The sequence below is a fragment of the Lytechinus pictus genome, chromosome 5, assembly GCF_037042905.1.
Source record: "Lytechinus pictus isolate F3 Inbred chromosome 5, Lp3.0, whole genome shotgun sequence".
Classification (NCBI taxonomy): Eukaryota; Metazoa; Echinodermata; class Echinoidea; order Temnopleuroida; family Toxopneustidae; genus Lytechinus; species Lytechinus pictus.
In genome coordinates this window covers 21,703,412-21,721,156 of record NC_087249.1, presented here as the reverse complement: position 1 = coordinate 21,721,156, position 17,745 = coordinate 21,703,412, and the positions used below count along the sequence as shown (strand labels likewise).

General features: G+C 37.6%; 1 protein-coding gene across 1 annotated transcript; it reads right to left on the bottom strand.

The window, feature by feature from the left end:
* Positions 1–3,769: 3,769 nt before the first annotated feature.
* On the bottom strand, positions 3,770–11,498 carry LOC129261669 (methyltransferase-like protein 27). The gene is made up of 5 exons (XM_054899720.2): positions 11,337–11,498; positions 9,067–9,189; positions 7,704–7,842; positions 4,893–4,985; positions 3,770–3,960 (listed from the first exon to the last, which is right to left on the bottom strand). The coding sequence occupies exons 1-5, from the start codon at positions 11,496–11,498 to the stop codon at positions 3,770–3,772; spliced, it is 708 nt and encodes a 235-aa protein (XP_054755695.2).
* Between the last annotated feature and the right edge of the window lie 6,247 nt (positions 11,499–17,745).

Sequence of the window (17,745 nt, the reverse complement as noted above, 5' to 3'; positions counted from 1 at the left end):
AGGCATCATTTCCCTTGAAATGGTATGTTGAATAGATAGAGACTGGTGACAATTCTTTTTATTACTTTAAGAGAACATAAACTATGCATAGGCTGATGTAGTTTTTGCCAATAGGGGAAGGGCAGGCAGGAAGAAACATTTAATCCACATTTCCCCCGATCGGCCACTTAAAGTTAATTTTTGTTGCTGGTTTTTCAGGGGTAGTCCTATAACTCCTAAAGACTTAAGTTTTAATTACATCTTAGCTTTATTCTTACAAACATAATCATAAGACCTACATCAATATTACGAGCACAAAGCGTGAGATCGTTTTTATTTTACATTTCATGTAGGCCTATATAATTATTTAGACATGAAAATTACAAATTCACAGCAGCTTTTATTATCACGAAAAAGGACTTTGTACTGACCTGAAAAGACATCTGTTAATGACTTCATTTAGTGACTCATGATATTGCCCAGAACAACAAATATAGGGCCCAAGTGAGGCCAAAATGTGTTGTTATGGGATGATTTCTATTCAGCTTGCCCAGAACAGCACATATATGGCCCATGTGAAGCCCACATGTGTTTCTCTGGGAAGCCTTCTGCTCAGAATTGCCTGCAATAACATATATGGGACCCCTATGGGGCCCATATTGGTGTGTCTGGGATAATATCTATTTAAATCGACCATATTGGGTCCTATATGGTATTCATGTGGGGCATATGGGCCCCAGTCAGCCCAGATAAAACCCATATGGGCCCCAGATGTTTTGCTTTGTTTTTGTGATTGTCCTCTAATTGCATTGTCCTAATTTGATAACATTTCTCAGAACGAAACCCACATAGATTAGAAACCAACTATTTTCTTTTTCATTTTTATTGTCAAGTAGACTTTAAAAAACAGATTATGATGTTCTAACATTCTATAATGAACAATTTTTTTCGAGAGGCTAGGAGGCTATACTGCCAACGCCGAGTTTTTATCATAGTACTTCATTGAGGAATATACATGTGCGATTCCACATCGTATTTTTTACCCTTTTGCCTCCAAATGGTTTTAAGATTATTTTTTTTGCATAGCCGAAACACCATTTTGCCACATTGGGGGCTCCAAATAACACGATATTTTTATAGTGAAACTATAGATATGGATGGGGTATACGCTCGACAGGCTCTTACGGAACAGTGTTTTAAGGTGCCCGAACGTAATTGCATGCAACATGCAGAGCAATGCTTCCTCCAACTTTTCCAAGAGATTTCATTAAAATATACATGTAGAAAACGCCCTTTGCCCTCGTATACCCATACCTTGCATCACTACGCACATTTCATACGTGTTTGTCACACCAACAAAGGCGATGCCAGAATGCATATGGTTTAGACTATTGTACTCTCTTGAAAGGAATGCAAACGATCGCATTGTAGTCGGAATCACTAGTATGTACCAGCCAGATACGGAGGTTGCTTTTTGGTGTCATTTAAAGGACAAATCCACCCCTGAAAAATGTTGATTTGAATAAATAGAGAAAAATCAAACTAGCACAACGCTTAAAATTTCATCAAAATTGGATGTAAAATCATAAAAAAAGTTATGACATTTTAAATTTTTGCGTATTTCTCACAAAGCAGTGATATGCACAACTCAGTGACATGCAAAATGAGACAGTTGATGATGTCCCTCACTCACTATATCTTCTGTTCTTTATTGTTTGAATTATACAATATTTCATTTTTTTTCAGGTTTTACAGTAAGAACCTTATAGTATTAAAACATGCTTATTTCATATGTTTAGGGAGGTATTAATTGTTGTTTCACATGCCAATGAGGAGAAAATTAGAATATTTCATATAATTAAATACAAAATAAATAGTGAGTGAATGACGTCATCAGTCTCCTCATTTGATACCGACCAGTATGTGCATGTAACTGTTTTGTGAAATCAAGCGAAACTTGAAAATGCCATAACTTTCTTATTTTACATCCGATTTTGATGAAATTTTCAGTGTTATGCTCGTTTGATTTTTCTTTATATATTCAAATTAACATTTTTCTGGGGTGGACTTTTTTGTTGTATTACAAGAAGACTGGGTAACCCGTACGGACTGATAGGAGCGCGAAGCGCGGGCCGATATTTTCATCTAGTATCCTAAAATTGTCAATTTGAAGTACATATGTCGATTTTCATATTTCCCCCCTTTCAAACTTTCTTTCTAAAATTTCAATCCTCAATTTTTATGTTCCATTCCTATTATTTTACATCATAAAGCTGAAAAGAAAATACTGAAAAAAAATATTTCAATTGTTAGTGAAATAAACGGGACACACCCATTGCCATCGGGGTGGGGTAATATACGGGACACACCCATTGCGATTGGTGGCGGGATGGGGTAAATTTTGAAAACATTATGTCATCAATAAGAATATGAACTTAAGCATTTTATTCCTTTTCATCCTTGACTATTTTTCTTTCTCCATTCCTCTATTTTTAACAGGTTCCGAAGGTATGGTTCAATTCAATAACAATAATCAGGACAGATACGAAAGAAAAAATGTGACGGTGAATATACGTATAAAAGGTAATCATCGCTACCATCACCAAGGAAATCATTACTTTCTACTTCTCCTATGCTCTGTCGTAAGATATTGGGGGATGATACCACAGGCCATCCTCCATCTGAAACATTTGGCTGATATATTACCCCCCCCCCCCCGTTCGATACCCATGGATGAAATACTGAGATCCAGACAAAATATCTTTTATTTATTTACTGAAGAATAAACTGCTAAAATATGGAGTACATGTAACACGGTGTCGATCGTTTCATCCATTATAAATATCCTCACAATCGCAAACAATTATCGTTACCTGAACATTAATAATCCTCAAAACTCCAAACGATTGTGAATTATCACGATTTCTCACAAACCCCTATAGACATGTTAGAAATACTATTTTACAAAAAGTCTTACTAGCTAAATTTCTGCTGTTCGTTAATCTATAATCACGTGAGTGCAAGTGAATTATGTAAATTAAAGAAATTTGTCGAATTATCAAGGCAATCTTAATTTTATTTCAATGTGTACTATCCCAAATGAAAAACAAAAATAACAAAACATACCCAGTTTTTTTTTACCGTTATCCCCTCTCCCCCCCCCCTCTCTCTCTCTATATATCTGTATAAACAAAACTTTTTATTCGTTGACTGCTTTTAGAGTCAATATGGCAGTTCAGCAGGGTTACAAATTGGGTATTTATATAATACTACGTGTAATTATGGCCGCGGCACTCTGTAAATGCATATAATATAATACCATTATCATAATAATCAACTAGCTTACTCGTTTGTGGACTGTATATACTTTACGACATGGCCCTGGGAAGTGGGGGTGCTGGTGGTCATGGTGGTGCTAAAGCACCCCTAAAAACTATCCTTGGGGGTGCTGCGTGTATTATTCTCCACAGGCAGCACATACCCCCAGGAAGATAATGTAAGATGTGTAAAAGTGTAAAATGACCTTCATTTTGTAGTAAAACCCCCTTTTTCTTTCCTTTTCAAATTTCTGGAGACCAACTTGACTTCCATATTTTATTAAAAACGTTTTTTTCAAATTTCTCTGGACCAATTTGACCTCCATTTTGTATCATAACCCTTATTTGTATTTTTTGCTTTTCAAATTTACATCAGCATCACCACTTAAAAAATCGTTCCCAGGGCCATGCTTTACGACCTTAAATCTTCTCTTTTTTAGAAATCGACAAATGTTCATGAAAAAAAAACCTTTTCACAACATTTTGTAGGTTAATATCAAGCCCGGAACTTCTTTTTCACTATCAGTGAGATACTCTATCTCCTTGTGAGATATCTTCTGGAGTTTACCCTTGTCTGTCAGATCAGCAAAGGTAGACTTTAGTTTGACGCCCCCAATCTCTTCATCAAAAACGTTCTTCCTGGTAGTGATGATAAAAACTCCACCTGAAAATAAAATCGAGCGTGATTCTAAGGATGTTAAACAATATAATATAATGTTAGAAATATACATGTACAACAGCTTTGGCAACTCTTGTGCATAATGCAGTGCGTCCCAGAATAAGATATAAGATCCCATGCTCGACCTGCGACAAAGTCTACATTGGTGAGGCTGGTATAGACCTGTTGGGGAACGCATGGAGGAACATCGCCGTGATAGCTCTGCTGTTGCAGAACATGCTTGGGATTCCGATCATCCACCTAAACGTCAGTGGCGTAGCAGGCGGGGGGGGGGGGGGGGGCAGGGGGAAGCTGCCTCTCTGGCGGAGTTCACCGGGAAAAAAAAACGGGGGAAAGAAGGAAAGAAGATCATATGAGAAAGAACAATTCTCCCCGATATACAAGTTTACATTAGCATGATTAGTAAGACAGGGAAATAAATTAAAGATGACAAGGCAAACAAAGGCGGGAAATTAAGGTAGAATGGAATGAGCCAAAATCTAAATTGGAAAATAAAGAAAAGGGACAAGATAACACAAAGTCTCTGTGTAAAACTTAAATAACAAAGTTCTTTCTTCCTTTTTTCAGATCTGTATGGTGCAATTCATAATTTCTTTTAAAAAAGAACCACTTAAAAATGCAAGATTTTAAAATAAAGTAGATTGAAATTACCAGGTTTAAGAAGACGGAAAATCTCTGGTAGACAGGTGTGAGTGAGATGGGCAGGTAGAAAAACACCACAACTAACTATCACATCAAAATAACCTGAAAATAACAAGAAAATTGCAATGAAGTAAGATGAGATTACGGATTTCAAGAAGTATGGTGGTAGGGAGGAGTCAATTTTAAGAAGAGGAGGTATGGTGCAATTCATAATTTCTTTTAAAAAAGAACCACTTAAAAATGCAAGATTTTAAAATAAAGTAGATTGAAATTACCAGGTTTAAGAAGACGGAAAATCTCTGGTAGACAGGTGTGAGTGAGATGGGCAGGTAGAAAAACACCACAACTAACTATCACATCAAAATAACCTGAAAATAACAAGAAAATTGCAATGAAGTAAGATGAGATTACGGATTTCAAGAAGTATGGTGGTAGGGAGGAGTCAATTTTAAGAAGAGGAGGTAGAAAGAAAGTATAAGAAATGAGACGGCGAAAAAAAAAAAGGGACGGGAAGAAGAAAATGGGGAGGAAGAAGAAAACGAAGAAACGATTTTTACCAAATTTTTGGTTTTCAGATAATCAGGTATTTGATAGTTATTGTCATGCATAAGGAAAAATTAATCAACATTGTCATAAATATTATATTCTTGCTGTTAATATACAAAAATATATTATTTAAATACATATTATATAAAACAAAATGCAAGGTGAATAAAACAACCGTAGGATAGAAAAAAATTAGATCAAATGTTCGCCCATAGAGCTTCATCAGGAAATGATGAATTTTACCGTGTTTACATGTGATCGGCTTTTGGTTCAGAACCGCGAGCCGATGCAGAATCGGCTTTTGGTTTGCGTTTACACGTTGTTTCAGCTCGCGGTTCAGAACCGCGAGCCGATGCAAAAACCTGAAATGATACGCACACCAACAATATACGTCATATTAATAAAGACAACGCTGGATCAGTGCGCTTACAATTACGTCACAATGGTAAAGTAAATGAAATGCGCACAAATTGCCGATGCAGAATCGGCTTTCTGTTTACACGTAGTAAAAAAGCCGATTCTGCATCGGCTCGCGGTTCAGAACCTACTACTTTGGTGGTGCAAATTGCCGGTTCTGAACCGCGAGCCGATTCAAGTTACTCGCGTTTACACGCTATGAAAAAGCCGATGCTGAATCGGCTCGCGGTTCAGAACCGCGAGCCGATTCAAATGCCGATTAAGTGTAAACACGGTAATAATAAAGTAAATGAAATGCGCGCCAATTGCCAATTGCCGATGCAGAATCGGCTTTCTGTTTACACGTAGTAAAATGCCGATTAAGTGTAAACACGGTAATAATGGTAAAGTAAATGAAATGCGCGCCAATTGCCGATGCAGAATCGGCTTTCTGTTTACACGTAGTAAAAAAGCCGATTCTGCATCGGCTCGCGGTTCAGAACCGCGAGCCGATGCAAAAGCCGATCACATTACCGTGTTTACATTTAATCGGCTTTTGGTTCAGAACCAAAAGCCGATTCTGAATCGGCTTAGTGGTTTATCTTGCACTGCGTTTACACGCTGTTACAGCTCGCGGTTCAGAACCGCGAGCCGATGCAAAAACCTGAAATGATACACACACCAACAATATACGTCATAATAAAGACAACGCTGGATCCGTGCGCTTACAATTACGTCACAATGGTAAAGTAAATGAAAATGCGCACCAATTGCCGATGCAGAATCGGCTTTCTGTTTACACGTAGTAAAAAAGCCGATTCTGCATCGGCTCGCGGTTCTAAATCTACTCCTTTGGTGGTGCAAAATTGCCGGTTTTGAACCGCGAGCCGATGCAAGTTAATCGCGTTTACACCCTATGAAAAAGCCGATGCAAAAGCCGATTAAGTGTAAACACGGTATTTATTAGTCAAGAAGCATCAAGAAATGCAGTGCGCAAACCGCAAAGCGTAAAAGGCAACGCGCTAATGGGTAAAACGCGAATCGCAACAGTACAAAAGGAAGAGAAAGAGAGGGGGGAGGGGAGAGAGTAAAAAAGAATGAATGAAAGAAAGAAAGGAAGAAAAGGGGGTAAAGGGGGAAGGAGCAACAAAGAAAACAAGACAAAGCCGGGAGACAAAGAGAAGAGATCGAGAAAACAGAGAAAAGAAAAACAAGAAAAAAGACAGAGAAGGGGGAGGGCAAAAATAGAGGACAGCTAGGGAGAAAGAAGTACCGGTAAGAGAAAATAGATAAAAAACAAAAGGAAGGACAAGAGAAAGAAGGAAAGAAAGAAAGAAATAAAACAAGAAAGGGGAATCAATAGATAGCAAGATATATATATATATATATATATATATATATATATATATATATATATATATATATATATAATATATAATATTATACAAACACCATGCACACCCCCCCCCCAAAAAAAAAAAGACCACCACGCACCACATCACTAAAATACACAACATAATTCATCAAACCACACACATCTTTCACATTGACAACACTGATGTCGAACAGCAAACATACAATGCTGAACCAATACCATGCCAGGCGCCCCCCCCTAATTTCTGAACACAAATCCATTTTGATTCGTAGTGTCATCTCCATAGTTTCCAGGTTTTCTGTGTTCTGTGTTACTGTGGTCTGGTTATCTGTATTACTTATAAAAAGTGTAAAAAGCATTGGCGAAAATGCAAAACCCTGTGGGATACCCGTATTTAGAATTTGTTCTGCAGAGAGTAAATCCTCCTTTCTTACCCTGAAAATGAAATCTTCATCTCCAGTATCAGGTTGGAATTAAATTTTATTTCATATAACTTTCTAATCAACATATGGGATACATACAGTATTGTTGAAAGGTGAGGAAAATCTGCAAGCAATATTCCAACGTATGTGAATGTTTTTCAAGAAGATCCACAATATTTCTTGTTTCTTTACTTTTCAAAATATGTCTGAAATAGAATGACTGTCTTGGTTTGACTTCTTCGGTTTCTGGAGAAATCATGTATTGTTCTGTTGTACTCAAATGATGTCATTTATATTATTAAGTACTCCGTTTCGTTCATAAATTAATTGCTACATCAAACACTTACCATCTGTATATTCAAGAGGTGTGGTTGGATCAAATCTCGCTTTCACAAGCTTGGTGTATATCTGTTTCTTTTCAAGAACCTTGAGAAATCTAGTCGACATGTCTACACCGTGTATATCGCGGTATCCTTTATCAAAAAGCTACAACGGTTGTAGAGACAAGAGGACAGAAAGAGAGAGAGAGAGAGATTCCGTCAAATTCGCTATGGCTTGACAAAATCCCGTTTCTATTTCTATTACTGCTCTTGTATTGTACATATGTTTATTATCATCATGTTTGATTCTTGTTACCTTGGTATTTTTTTCTTATGCCTATTATTGCCATTGTTGTAAGTTGTTATATTTCTTCTATGCCCCCAGGAGGGGCCGTCAAAGAAATAAAATCATTGTCATTGTCATTGTCATGTACTAGATATCGTGGAAAATAGCATTTGACTTATTATAGAGAACTAAAGATTCAGAACGGGAACGTCCCCTAGAACGCTGAATGTATATTCTTAATGCAAATTCTCTCGCATGCAACGTATATTAAGTAGTGGTCACACCGTCAGAACTTTCATAGGGCGGTCCTTCAACGGTAGGGAGAGGGGGTCAAATTTCGACAACGTTCGTCACCGCGGAAAATGAAAAAAAAATCGAAAACACGGGCGTTACCTCAGCGGTTCGCCTCTATAGCCGGCGCTGCTTTTGCGTTGGTTTAACGGTAGCGAGCGTTGGCCTAGCGGTGACACCTCCATACCAACTCCAAACCAAAGTTCATCACCGAAATGGATCGCTGCTTCAACGCCCGACATCGTTTTAGCAATACCGTGTACGCTTGTAAAACGCATACAACCGCTCTACCAAAGTTTGTGCAACGTTTAATCACCGCAGCGGTGGTCCAGCTTTTAAGATTTCTGCGTTGGCCTAGCCAAGACAAAATAACTCAGGAGTCCTTGTTGAAAACCGGTGAATGGAAACAGCAGTTTAAATAGTCCGCCATTTTGGACAAATGATACATTTTGCAATTTTCATCTACTCTGAAACCAGGACGAAACTGCTGTTCCCTTTTACACCAATTTTGACAAAGACCTTCCACCCATTCTTTGTCGTTTGACGGCATTTACTTTGTTCTTGAATCCTCCGTACGTCGTTGAGCAAAAATTCCCGAACGAAACACGACAGGAACCTTACATATCGAGAGAGAAAAAGCAACATGCACGCCCAAGGAAAAGCAAACGCAAGAATTCTCTGCAGGTATTAAGATTCATGTTGTGTCAGCCTCCGTGATATCTTCGCATTATTTGTCTGTATATTAAGGTGAAGCGCGTGAGCGGCCTGACACCATGCGTACTTATGTGACTACAAGCACAAATGAAAACTGACCTCTTTTCCAAACAGGCCATTTCCGCATCCTACGTCGAGTACTCTTATGTCTCGATTCGGTAGCAGACTGATAAGGGTGTTAGCAGTCAGCCTATTTCCATCGTATTTCAATACCTTAGTCATCTGAATTTCATTGTTGAGCATTCATCAGTAGATTCCAGAACGATAATACAAAAAGAAAAAAAATCCATCATGTTTCCTTTATCATCATCATCATCATCATTATTATTATTATTATTATCATCCTTGCTGTATATCCATGTCATTAATTTCTTCATCATCATCATCATCATCATCACCATCACCATCATCATCATCATCATCATCATCACCATCATCATCATCATCACCATCATCATCATCATTATCATCATCACCATCATCTTTATCATCATCAACATCATCATCATCATCACCATCATCATCATTGTCAACATTATCCTCCTCACCAGTCTCACCATCCTATAATTATCATCATTATATTGCCATCTTTATTATTATTGATATTATTTCAATTGTCATTTTTATTATCATTACCATTATTAATTAAATGTTAAAGCAACATCTGGAAGGTCGGAGTAGTGGCAACCTTTTCCAAACGTTATATACAACCTTGCATAAAGCTGAATCCACATTTTAAGTGTTGGGTTGAACCATTGTAGTGGTCAATGCAAAATTTAGAAAAGGTTTTTACTCCTCCAACCTTTGAAAAGTTGATTTAACATTTCATTTTTTTTTCAGAGTTCGGGGGGGGGGGCGTTCCTCCTCCAAAAGCTAAAAAAAATTATAATCATCATAATTCTCCTAAATCGTGACCGATTATGTGGAGCGTTGTGGCCCAGTGGATTAGTCTTCTGACTTTGAGACAGAGGGTCGTGGGTTCGAATCCCAGCCATGGCGTAATTTCCTACCAACAAGAAATGTGTCCACATTGTGCTGCACTCAACCCAGGTGAGGTGAATGGGTACTCGGTAGGAAGAAATTCCTTGAATGCTGGAGCGCCTAGGTATAGCCTAGCTAAAGCCGGGGTAATAATATCCAAGTCCTTTGGAAGCGCATAGAGACGTTATTCATAATGTATTATGCGCTATACAAGAATTGACTATTATCATTATTATTAATAATAATAATAATAAAAAATAATATGCGCCACTTATATCAATTTGGCGCCGGTCAAGAAAAATCGGCGCTGCTTGCATCTCAAGCCGATGAATAATCAAAGCCTCTTGATTTTAACACAGGTGAATGAATACTTACCGGCGCTACTCAGTTCAAACACCGGCACGGGTTAAAATCTATAAGCGCCAATATTGATTTCGGCACCTGCGCGCCGGTGATAAGTAATCGGTGCCACCATTCAGAGCAATTATTATACCAATTATACTGGGAACGGGTTTTTTTTTTTTTTGCTGGGGGTGCTGAAGTAAATTTGACAAGGACAAAAAAGGGCCATTTAGGTGCCAAGAAATTTGACCCCCAAAAAGAAAAGGTTTTCACTACAAAATGTACGTAATTTTCCCTATATTTTTCCCAATTTGCCACATCTATCAGAACTCCTGGGGGTGCTGCCTATGGAGAATTATACATGCACGCATCACCCCCTGCAAAAAGCACCCTCGCTTCCCAGGGCCATGGGTAAGACCGAAACGCCGGGTTTAGTCAGGAGCGCCTAACAAAACTTTTCTTGCCGGCTCAACATGATCTGAACACCGGCACCAGCTGTGGAATTGGAAGCGACGGGAAGATGCGATCAATCATGATTTTTTTTTGTATGTAAAAGCCTATTGTACTAGATAACCGTTATGTATATGAAGGCGTATTCCATTAACATTCTTGTGGATGATAACATTATTTTTGACAAAGTGACCGCCCTTTGTAAACAGACATTGCCGTATAGGGCTTGGATAGAAAGTTGGAATGAGACTTTATGGGGGGTTGTTGTCCAAGGCATGGAAAGCCTGCGAAATAACAGGGTTCTGAACTTTTATTTTGGCAAAAAGAAGCTGCTGAAAACTGCAAAAACTTTTATTTTGACAACCATGAGATAGGCATGATAGGGGTGTATGCAAAGGGATATGCCTAGAACGAGCATACGCGAACCTATAACAGTATAAGTTAACATCGGGTAGGGGGTCGAGATTAGATATAGTATAGCAGGTTTTCTTTCACAACATTATCATTTTTTATGGTTTATTTCATGTCCCATCGAGGGATGGGGGGGGGGGGGCTACACGGAAGTCCCCAGTCATATATTTGTGCGTTTTTCTCACCTCGTTATATTTGTCGGCCATATCATCGTACATATTCTCGAGTGCTTCAATATTGGCTACATTGCGTGATGCACATAATATATCAGTAGCCCATTTTAAAGTGACTGATGTTGATGCACTATCTCCTTCGCTGTTCTCCATCTTATTCTCAATCCCATTCATCATGGTTGCAAAAATGTTCGATCCTATATAGGATATGAAATTAAACAGAAAATATATAGTAACATTTGTTTAGATTTATTTTCGACCGAAAAATCACTCCAATTCGGTTAGGATATCTTCCGCTGAGACTTCGTCTGGCTTCACGTCATCACACCCTCCATACAGAGGAGAAATAAAATCAGAAAATATTTTGAAAAGTCATCCGAAACAGACGGATTTTCAGTCTACATTATGATAATCATCATAGAACAACGGTCATGCAAACGAATCGTCCTCCTTCTTTTGGGGGAGTGACCATAATCGCATTGCAACATAAAATTTGATCCTCATTATAGATATTGAGCAGCTGCAGAGGCTGAGAGGGCCATTTTATAATCTGAAAATGAAATTACATAACTGTGGGGGTTTGATGATTGGACTACGTGAATAATGGAAACCAATTAGATAACCCAACGAGATTGATAAAAGAGAGAAAGAGGGAGGAAACAAGGAAGAGATAGGAATAAAAATGAAATGTAGATTGAGAAAGTCGAGAGAGACGGGATAAAGGATGGAAGAGAGAGAAAAAAAAATTAACATTTTTTATAGCCATCATAAAAATTGTATTAGTAAACACTTTAATGAACATTCTATATATTTCATGCATAAATTCATATCGCTACATTAAAAATATTTAAGAGACAAAGGGGGAGAAAGGGGACGACAAAGGGGATGAGCGGGACGAGGAGGAGGAGGTGATGAAGAAGTGAAGAAGAGGAGGGGAAAAGAAGAGGAAGAAGAAGAATAAAAAGGAGAAGAAAATAGGAAGAGGAAGAAAAGATGGAGAAGAAAAGAGGAAGAAGAGGAAGAAGAAAAGGAGAAAAAGAAGAAGAAAAGGAGAAGAAGAAGAGGAATAAGAAAAGGAGAAGCAAAAGAGGTGAAGTACGCATGTAAACACAAGTTATAACAATTGAAAAGGGAATTGAAGGCATGCAGACTTTCTTTCCTACCCCCTCCCCCCCCAAAAAAAAAAGTTTAAATGTTCTGATAGGGTTAAAAGTACATTTTCAGCAACTTTCGCCCTATGTTTTACAGAGCGGGCGCATAATGGTATAATAACTTAAACATTTTTTTTCTTGGCACTCATATTTTTTGGTATTCCAGTACACCTCAATTTGCTCGACTACCCTTTATTTCTTCGTATAAAACCACTGAATAAACCAGTTCGTAGTTACTTCATGGACAATTTTGGTCAAATTACCTTTTATTTCTTCCGATATAATGGGCAGATATCAAAGCAAGATATCACGTAAGCTTGCCTTACATAGCAGGATGAAGAAATTGAATGACTAGAAGAGCACATCAATGAACACTTTATGAAGGTATCTGTTGCAGTCGTTCATGGACGTATTGTTGTTTGTTTGTGGATGTAAATGGAAAACACAAGTCAAAAGACTCTATGAATAATCAAGACATCAAAGTTGGTGCTTATCTCATTAAATCTGAAAGCCCCTACACACCTGACCGAATGTAGGCGGACGAAGGGCGACGAATGGGAAAGTGAACAAATGCACGCGAATCTAACGAATTCAAAAAAAAAATTCCGTCAAATCATGCGATCAGTAACTATTGTCAAATTTTATCAACGAACGGTAAGCTAAGGATAAATATGACATGCGAAGGATATCGATTTTTCGGTTCACCTCTTTGAGTAAATTGCAGCCGAAGGCGAGCGAAGGGTTGATATAACCCTATAGGACGAACGAACAGTGAGCAGTTGTTTGATATAGATAGATAGATAAATTTTATTTTCACACGGTAAAAAACCCAAACAGATACAGAGTCTGATTTGCATTTGATTTGATCTATTGTTTTCTTCTGCATCCATGGAACATTTGTATAATACATTTTCCATAACATAATAAACATAATATGTTAGCATTTTTGGCATGAATCATAAAAAAAAGTGTACTAAAAAAAATAATTCCAGACAAAAATGATTAACTACCAAATTATTATATGATATTCACAATTTGCAGGAGAAGGATTGTCATCATAAGCAGATTGCTTGAAGAAAAATGACAATCCCATTGGGGCCGTGCCATGAATAAAATGTACAAAGTGAAAGGCACCCAATCTTAGTATACATGAATGATACATAAAACATAATAATCGTAATTATTATATGGCGAGCGATTAGAAACGAAGACGAGGGAATAGATCGGGCGTTCTTGTACGTTTGTGTCATCGTGTTGCTTCGTTAACATGGTTAAGGGTTCTTTCGAGATCGGTCCACTTTGGCAAAAGCGCGATGAGGGAATATGCGCGACCAGTCACTTGGTCACTTGGTGAGCGCGCTCAGTTGCCAGGTATTCTGACCTAATTTTCAGGATAATGCCATTTGACGGATATGTATTTCACTGATCAAATAATGCGAGCGCGAAGCGCGAGCTGAAAATTTTTGATATTCAGACCTAACAAGGGACATTATAATCAATTTTTTGTAATCATGATACGTACCTCTCTCGCGAGCTGAAGCGCGAGCTGAATTTTTTGTATATATTGACCCCAAACAGGGAGATTTTAAGGACTATAATTTAGGAATCAATTAAGAGTATACATATCTCACCATATTTATCTAAAGCGAGTACCAAGAGCTTGCTGATTTTGTTAGAATTGCATTTAAACACATGAAGCACTTGTAGACATTGTAATCGAAATACGCATCGCAAATATTGCGAGCGCGAAGCGCGAGCTGAAAATTTAGGAAATTCGGACCTGAAGAGGGGCATTTTAAGGCTTGTTTGTAGGAATCACGAAACCATACTTATTCCACTAACCAAATGATGCGAGCGCAAAGTGCGAGCTGAAATGTTTGTATATATTGACCCCAAACAGGAATATTTTAAGGACAATTTTTAAGGAATACATGAAGAGTATACATATCTCACCAAAGTCATGTAATGCGAGTGTCAAACGCTTGCTGATTTAATTAGAATTACAGCTGAACACATGAAGCACTTTTGGCCAGAAGTAATTGTAATCATGATTATCATACGCATCTCACTAATCAAATATTTCGAGCGCGAAGCGCGAGCTGAAAATTTAGATGATTCAGACTTGAAGTGGGGGCATTGTAAGACTTATTTGTAGAAATTCACAAAGACCATACGTATTTCACTAACCAAATGATGCGAGCGTGAAGCACGAGCTGAAAATTTTTGATATTCAGAAAAAGGGACATTATTTTTAAGGACTGGTTTTATGAATTTATGGAGAGCAGACATATCTCACCAATCCACTAATGCGAACGTAATCACGAACAGGAAATGTTTTATATTAAGGCCTTAACATGGGGCAAGCACTTTAAGTAGTCATGAAAAAGAAGCATATGTCACTTCATAAAACAATAATAACTCGCAGTGCGAGGAAATATATTTGGTGTCTATTGACAAAGGGAGGTTTTAGTACAACAGGATTATATATCTCGTTAAACAGACAATGCGAGCACCAGGAACAATGAAGACATAGGCCCTGGGCAAATTATGTTTCATAAAGTTATGATAAAAATGTTTTTTATGTAATATAACATAACATAATTATAATATAACATTATAATGAATAATAATTTCTTCTTTCCCACTACGTTTCTCTTACTTTCTCCCTCTTTTTTCTCCTTTTCCCCGTTTTTTTTTTTTTTGGTCAGCCGATTGGGGGGGGGGCACGTGCCCCCCATGCCCCCCGTAGTTACGCCACTGTGCGCGACAATAATACACGAACGATAAACATGATAAACGAACGATTACCGCAGACTAAATAAGAGATGCGAACTCAAACAGATGACCAACGATTTTTCAATTCGTCAGGAAATTTTTAACATGTTCAAAATTTCCGCGCGAATCTGAATAATCGCAACTGTTAGTTCAGAAGATGTGCGAACCCAAACACGAAGGGTAAATAATTATGATTTACTATCAGTTACCATTGAAAACGATTTTGTAAAAAATGCCTTTCGCCGGCCATCGCAAGGCATATTTCAGGCAATTCGGTTAGGTTTGAGGGGGCCTTTAGACCACCATGCCACTTTATACTACCGATGACCTTCCTCTGATCATGCGCAGAGTGGAACTACGAACTGGCCCATGGAAAACAGTTTCAGTCAGACCGCAGGTCCCTATGCTAATGAGCAAAAAGGCCAGATTCATCCAAATCATCTCGTGGCTGAATCCTCCTCCTTGCAAAATCTCGTGATTCGTGAGATTTTCTTTCTCTAAGAATTTACCTGTTTTAACCTCAAGTTAAATGAAATATTATTGCACCATCAGATAGAGTAAAAGTTACTCTTTCATATTGGTCATTTATTTTGTATACAATATTTTGTTAAATAAGTAAATTTCTGGCCTGAAATTGTGCCTCAAAACTGAATTTTCTTCCTCTGTTTTCTTTTGCAAATTGTGCAAAACTTTTTATTTTGAGCCTCAATGATATCTATATCACCATAAAGCTGAACTTCTGTACTTTCTCACAATGCCACTCTTGATATGCGGCACCTTTTAATCGGGTCAAGATCACACTTTTCCCACCAAGGTACAAGACGAGATTTCTGAAATTTTGTACTTGCATGAAATCCAGAGTTCTGATTGGCTGGATAAGGTTCACAGAACAACAGGCGCGGGGTATTTGAGGAGATTACCACGTGGGAAGTGTGACCTTCCCACGAACCCAGGCACTGGAACCGTTGGAATTTGCCATTGTGTGGTCTTTTTGACCAATCAGAGTGCAGTATACTTGTTTTCAAGCTGCTTTATGTACTTGGCAAATGAAAAGTGTGATCTTGACCCGATTAAACCAATTCTTATTTTGAAACCTATATCATTTCAAAGCATACATATTCAGCTTTATCATGATATAAAAATCATTTGGGCTCAAACAAAAATAAAGTGTGAAAATAGCAGCTTTTGTCAGGTGAAAATATTTATTTTGTAGCATATTTTAGATCAAAATTTTGACCTATATTACAAAATCTTTGAATAAATCCAAACACATGACCTAAAAGAATGATTCTTCTTCTTTACAATGGTACCAAATTCATGAAATTCGATGCATAATTAGAGCAGCAATGACTGAATGAAAAGAGGTGTTTTGGTCCGCATCAAGCTCATTAAATATGCAAAACATCTCAAGTCATGAATATCACTTGGATGAAAGAAGCCACTTTCTTGGGACCTGCAGTCTGACTGGTTTTACATTACGAGCACAATTAAAAAAAACACCAAAACACACACTCTTTTCCTATAACGTTTTCAAACTCTTGAAAACAACTCACTTAAAATAAAATGCGCAGCTGCTATAGTTCATGTTTGCAAAGCTTGAAAAGGGGTGGAAAAGAAGAAAGGCCTCATTTTTTAGGATTCGATTGAATGTAATACAAAGGACAGGTTTATTCAATAAATATCTTCTTTCATGAATATGTGCATGATTGGAAATTTATAATAAAGTTCACTTACAGAAAGAGAAATGTAGGCCACTACTTGGCCTATTATATCGCGCTGAATTTTATTGGGTGCAATGTTTATTCTCATTTTGTGGTATCGAATATAGTAAATGTAAATTGTAAAGGTATGCATGTATTAAGGCACCTCACAGTATTTCTTAATCTCCCATCCCATTATACGCTATATCCGAGGTGGGCTCCTTACCAATTTGAAAAAATTGTCGAGCATTTTAGCTACATTATATCATGTGTAATAATCGGGAGAGGTATATCATTACGAATTTCGGGTTGGAGATAAATGTCCCTCATCTTTGTCAGAAAAAATACAGAAGAAGAAGAAGGAGGAGGAGAAGAAGAAGAAGAACAAGAAGAACAAGAAGGAATGAATGCAAGATTTTCCAAATTGACTTCAGAAGTGTCGAGGCACATGTTTTCAGGTATGAAGATGTATATAAAACACACATAAATAAATAAATTCATAAAACTTTTGTATAAATTTCATTAATACTTTGTTGCATCTGTCGGATCGAAATGTGTTTGAAAATCCGATTTTCAATTACTTTAGAATGGGCAAAATTTTCATCCAACTGGATGAGTAAAAATGCCCAAAAGAAATGCCAAATTTTGGTTGGACACATAATTACCCTCACGGAGCATTTTTACCCAATATTTTTTAGAGTGAAGAAGCAAGGTGGTAGGGCTAGAAGAAGACAGAACGAGTAGTTTGGGGCTCCCTTTCGTAAACGGACGCGATTGTCCGCAGCATCCGTACTT

What these genes read in the sequence shown, in the direction of transcription:
- LOC129261669 (XM_054899720.2), bottom strand. Translation starts at nt 11,498, where the DNA reads ATGAATGGGATTGAGAATAAGATGGAGAACAGCGAAGGAGATAGTGCA. An exon ending in TGGCCGACAAATATAACGAG is followed by an intron (nt 9,190 to 11,336) that starts GTGAGAAAAACG and finishes AATGAAATTCAG; the next exon opens with ATGACTAAGGTATTGAAATA. An exon ending in ATGGCCTGTTTGGAAAAGAG is followed by an intron (nt 7,843 to 9,066) that starts GTCAGTTTTCAT and finishes CAACCGTTGTAG; the next exon opens with CTTTTTGATAAAGGATACCG.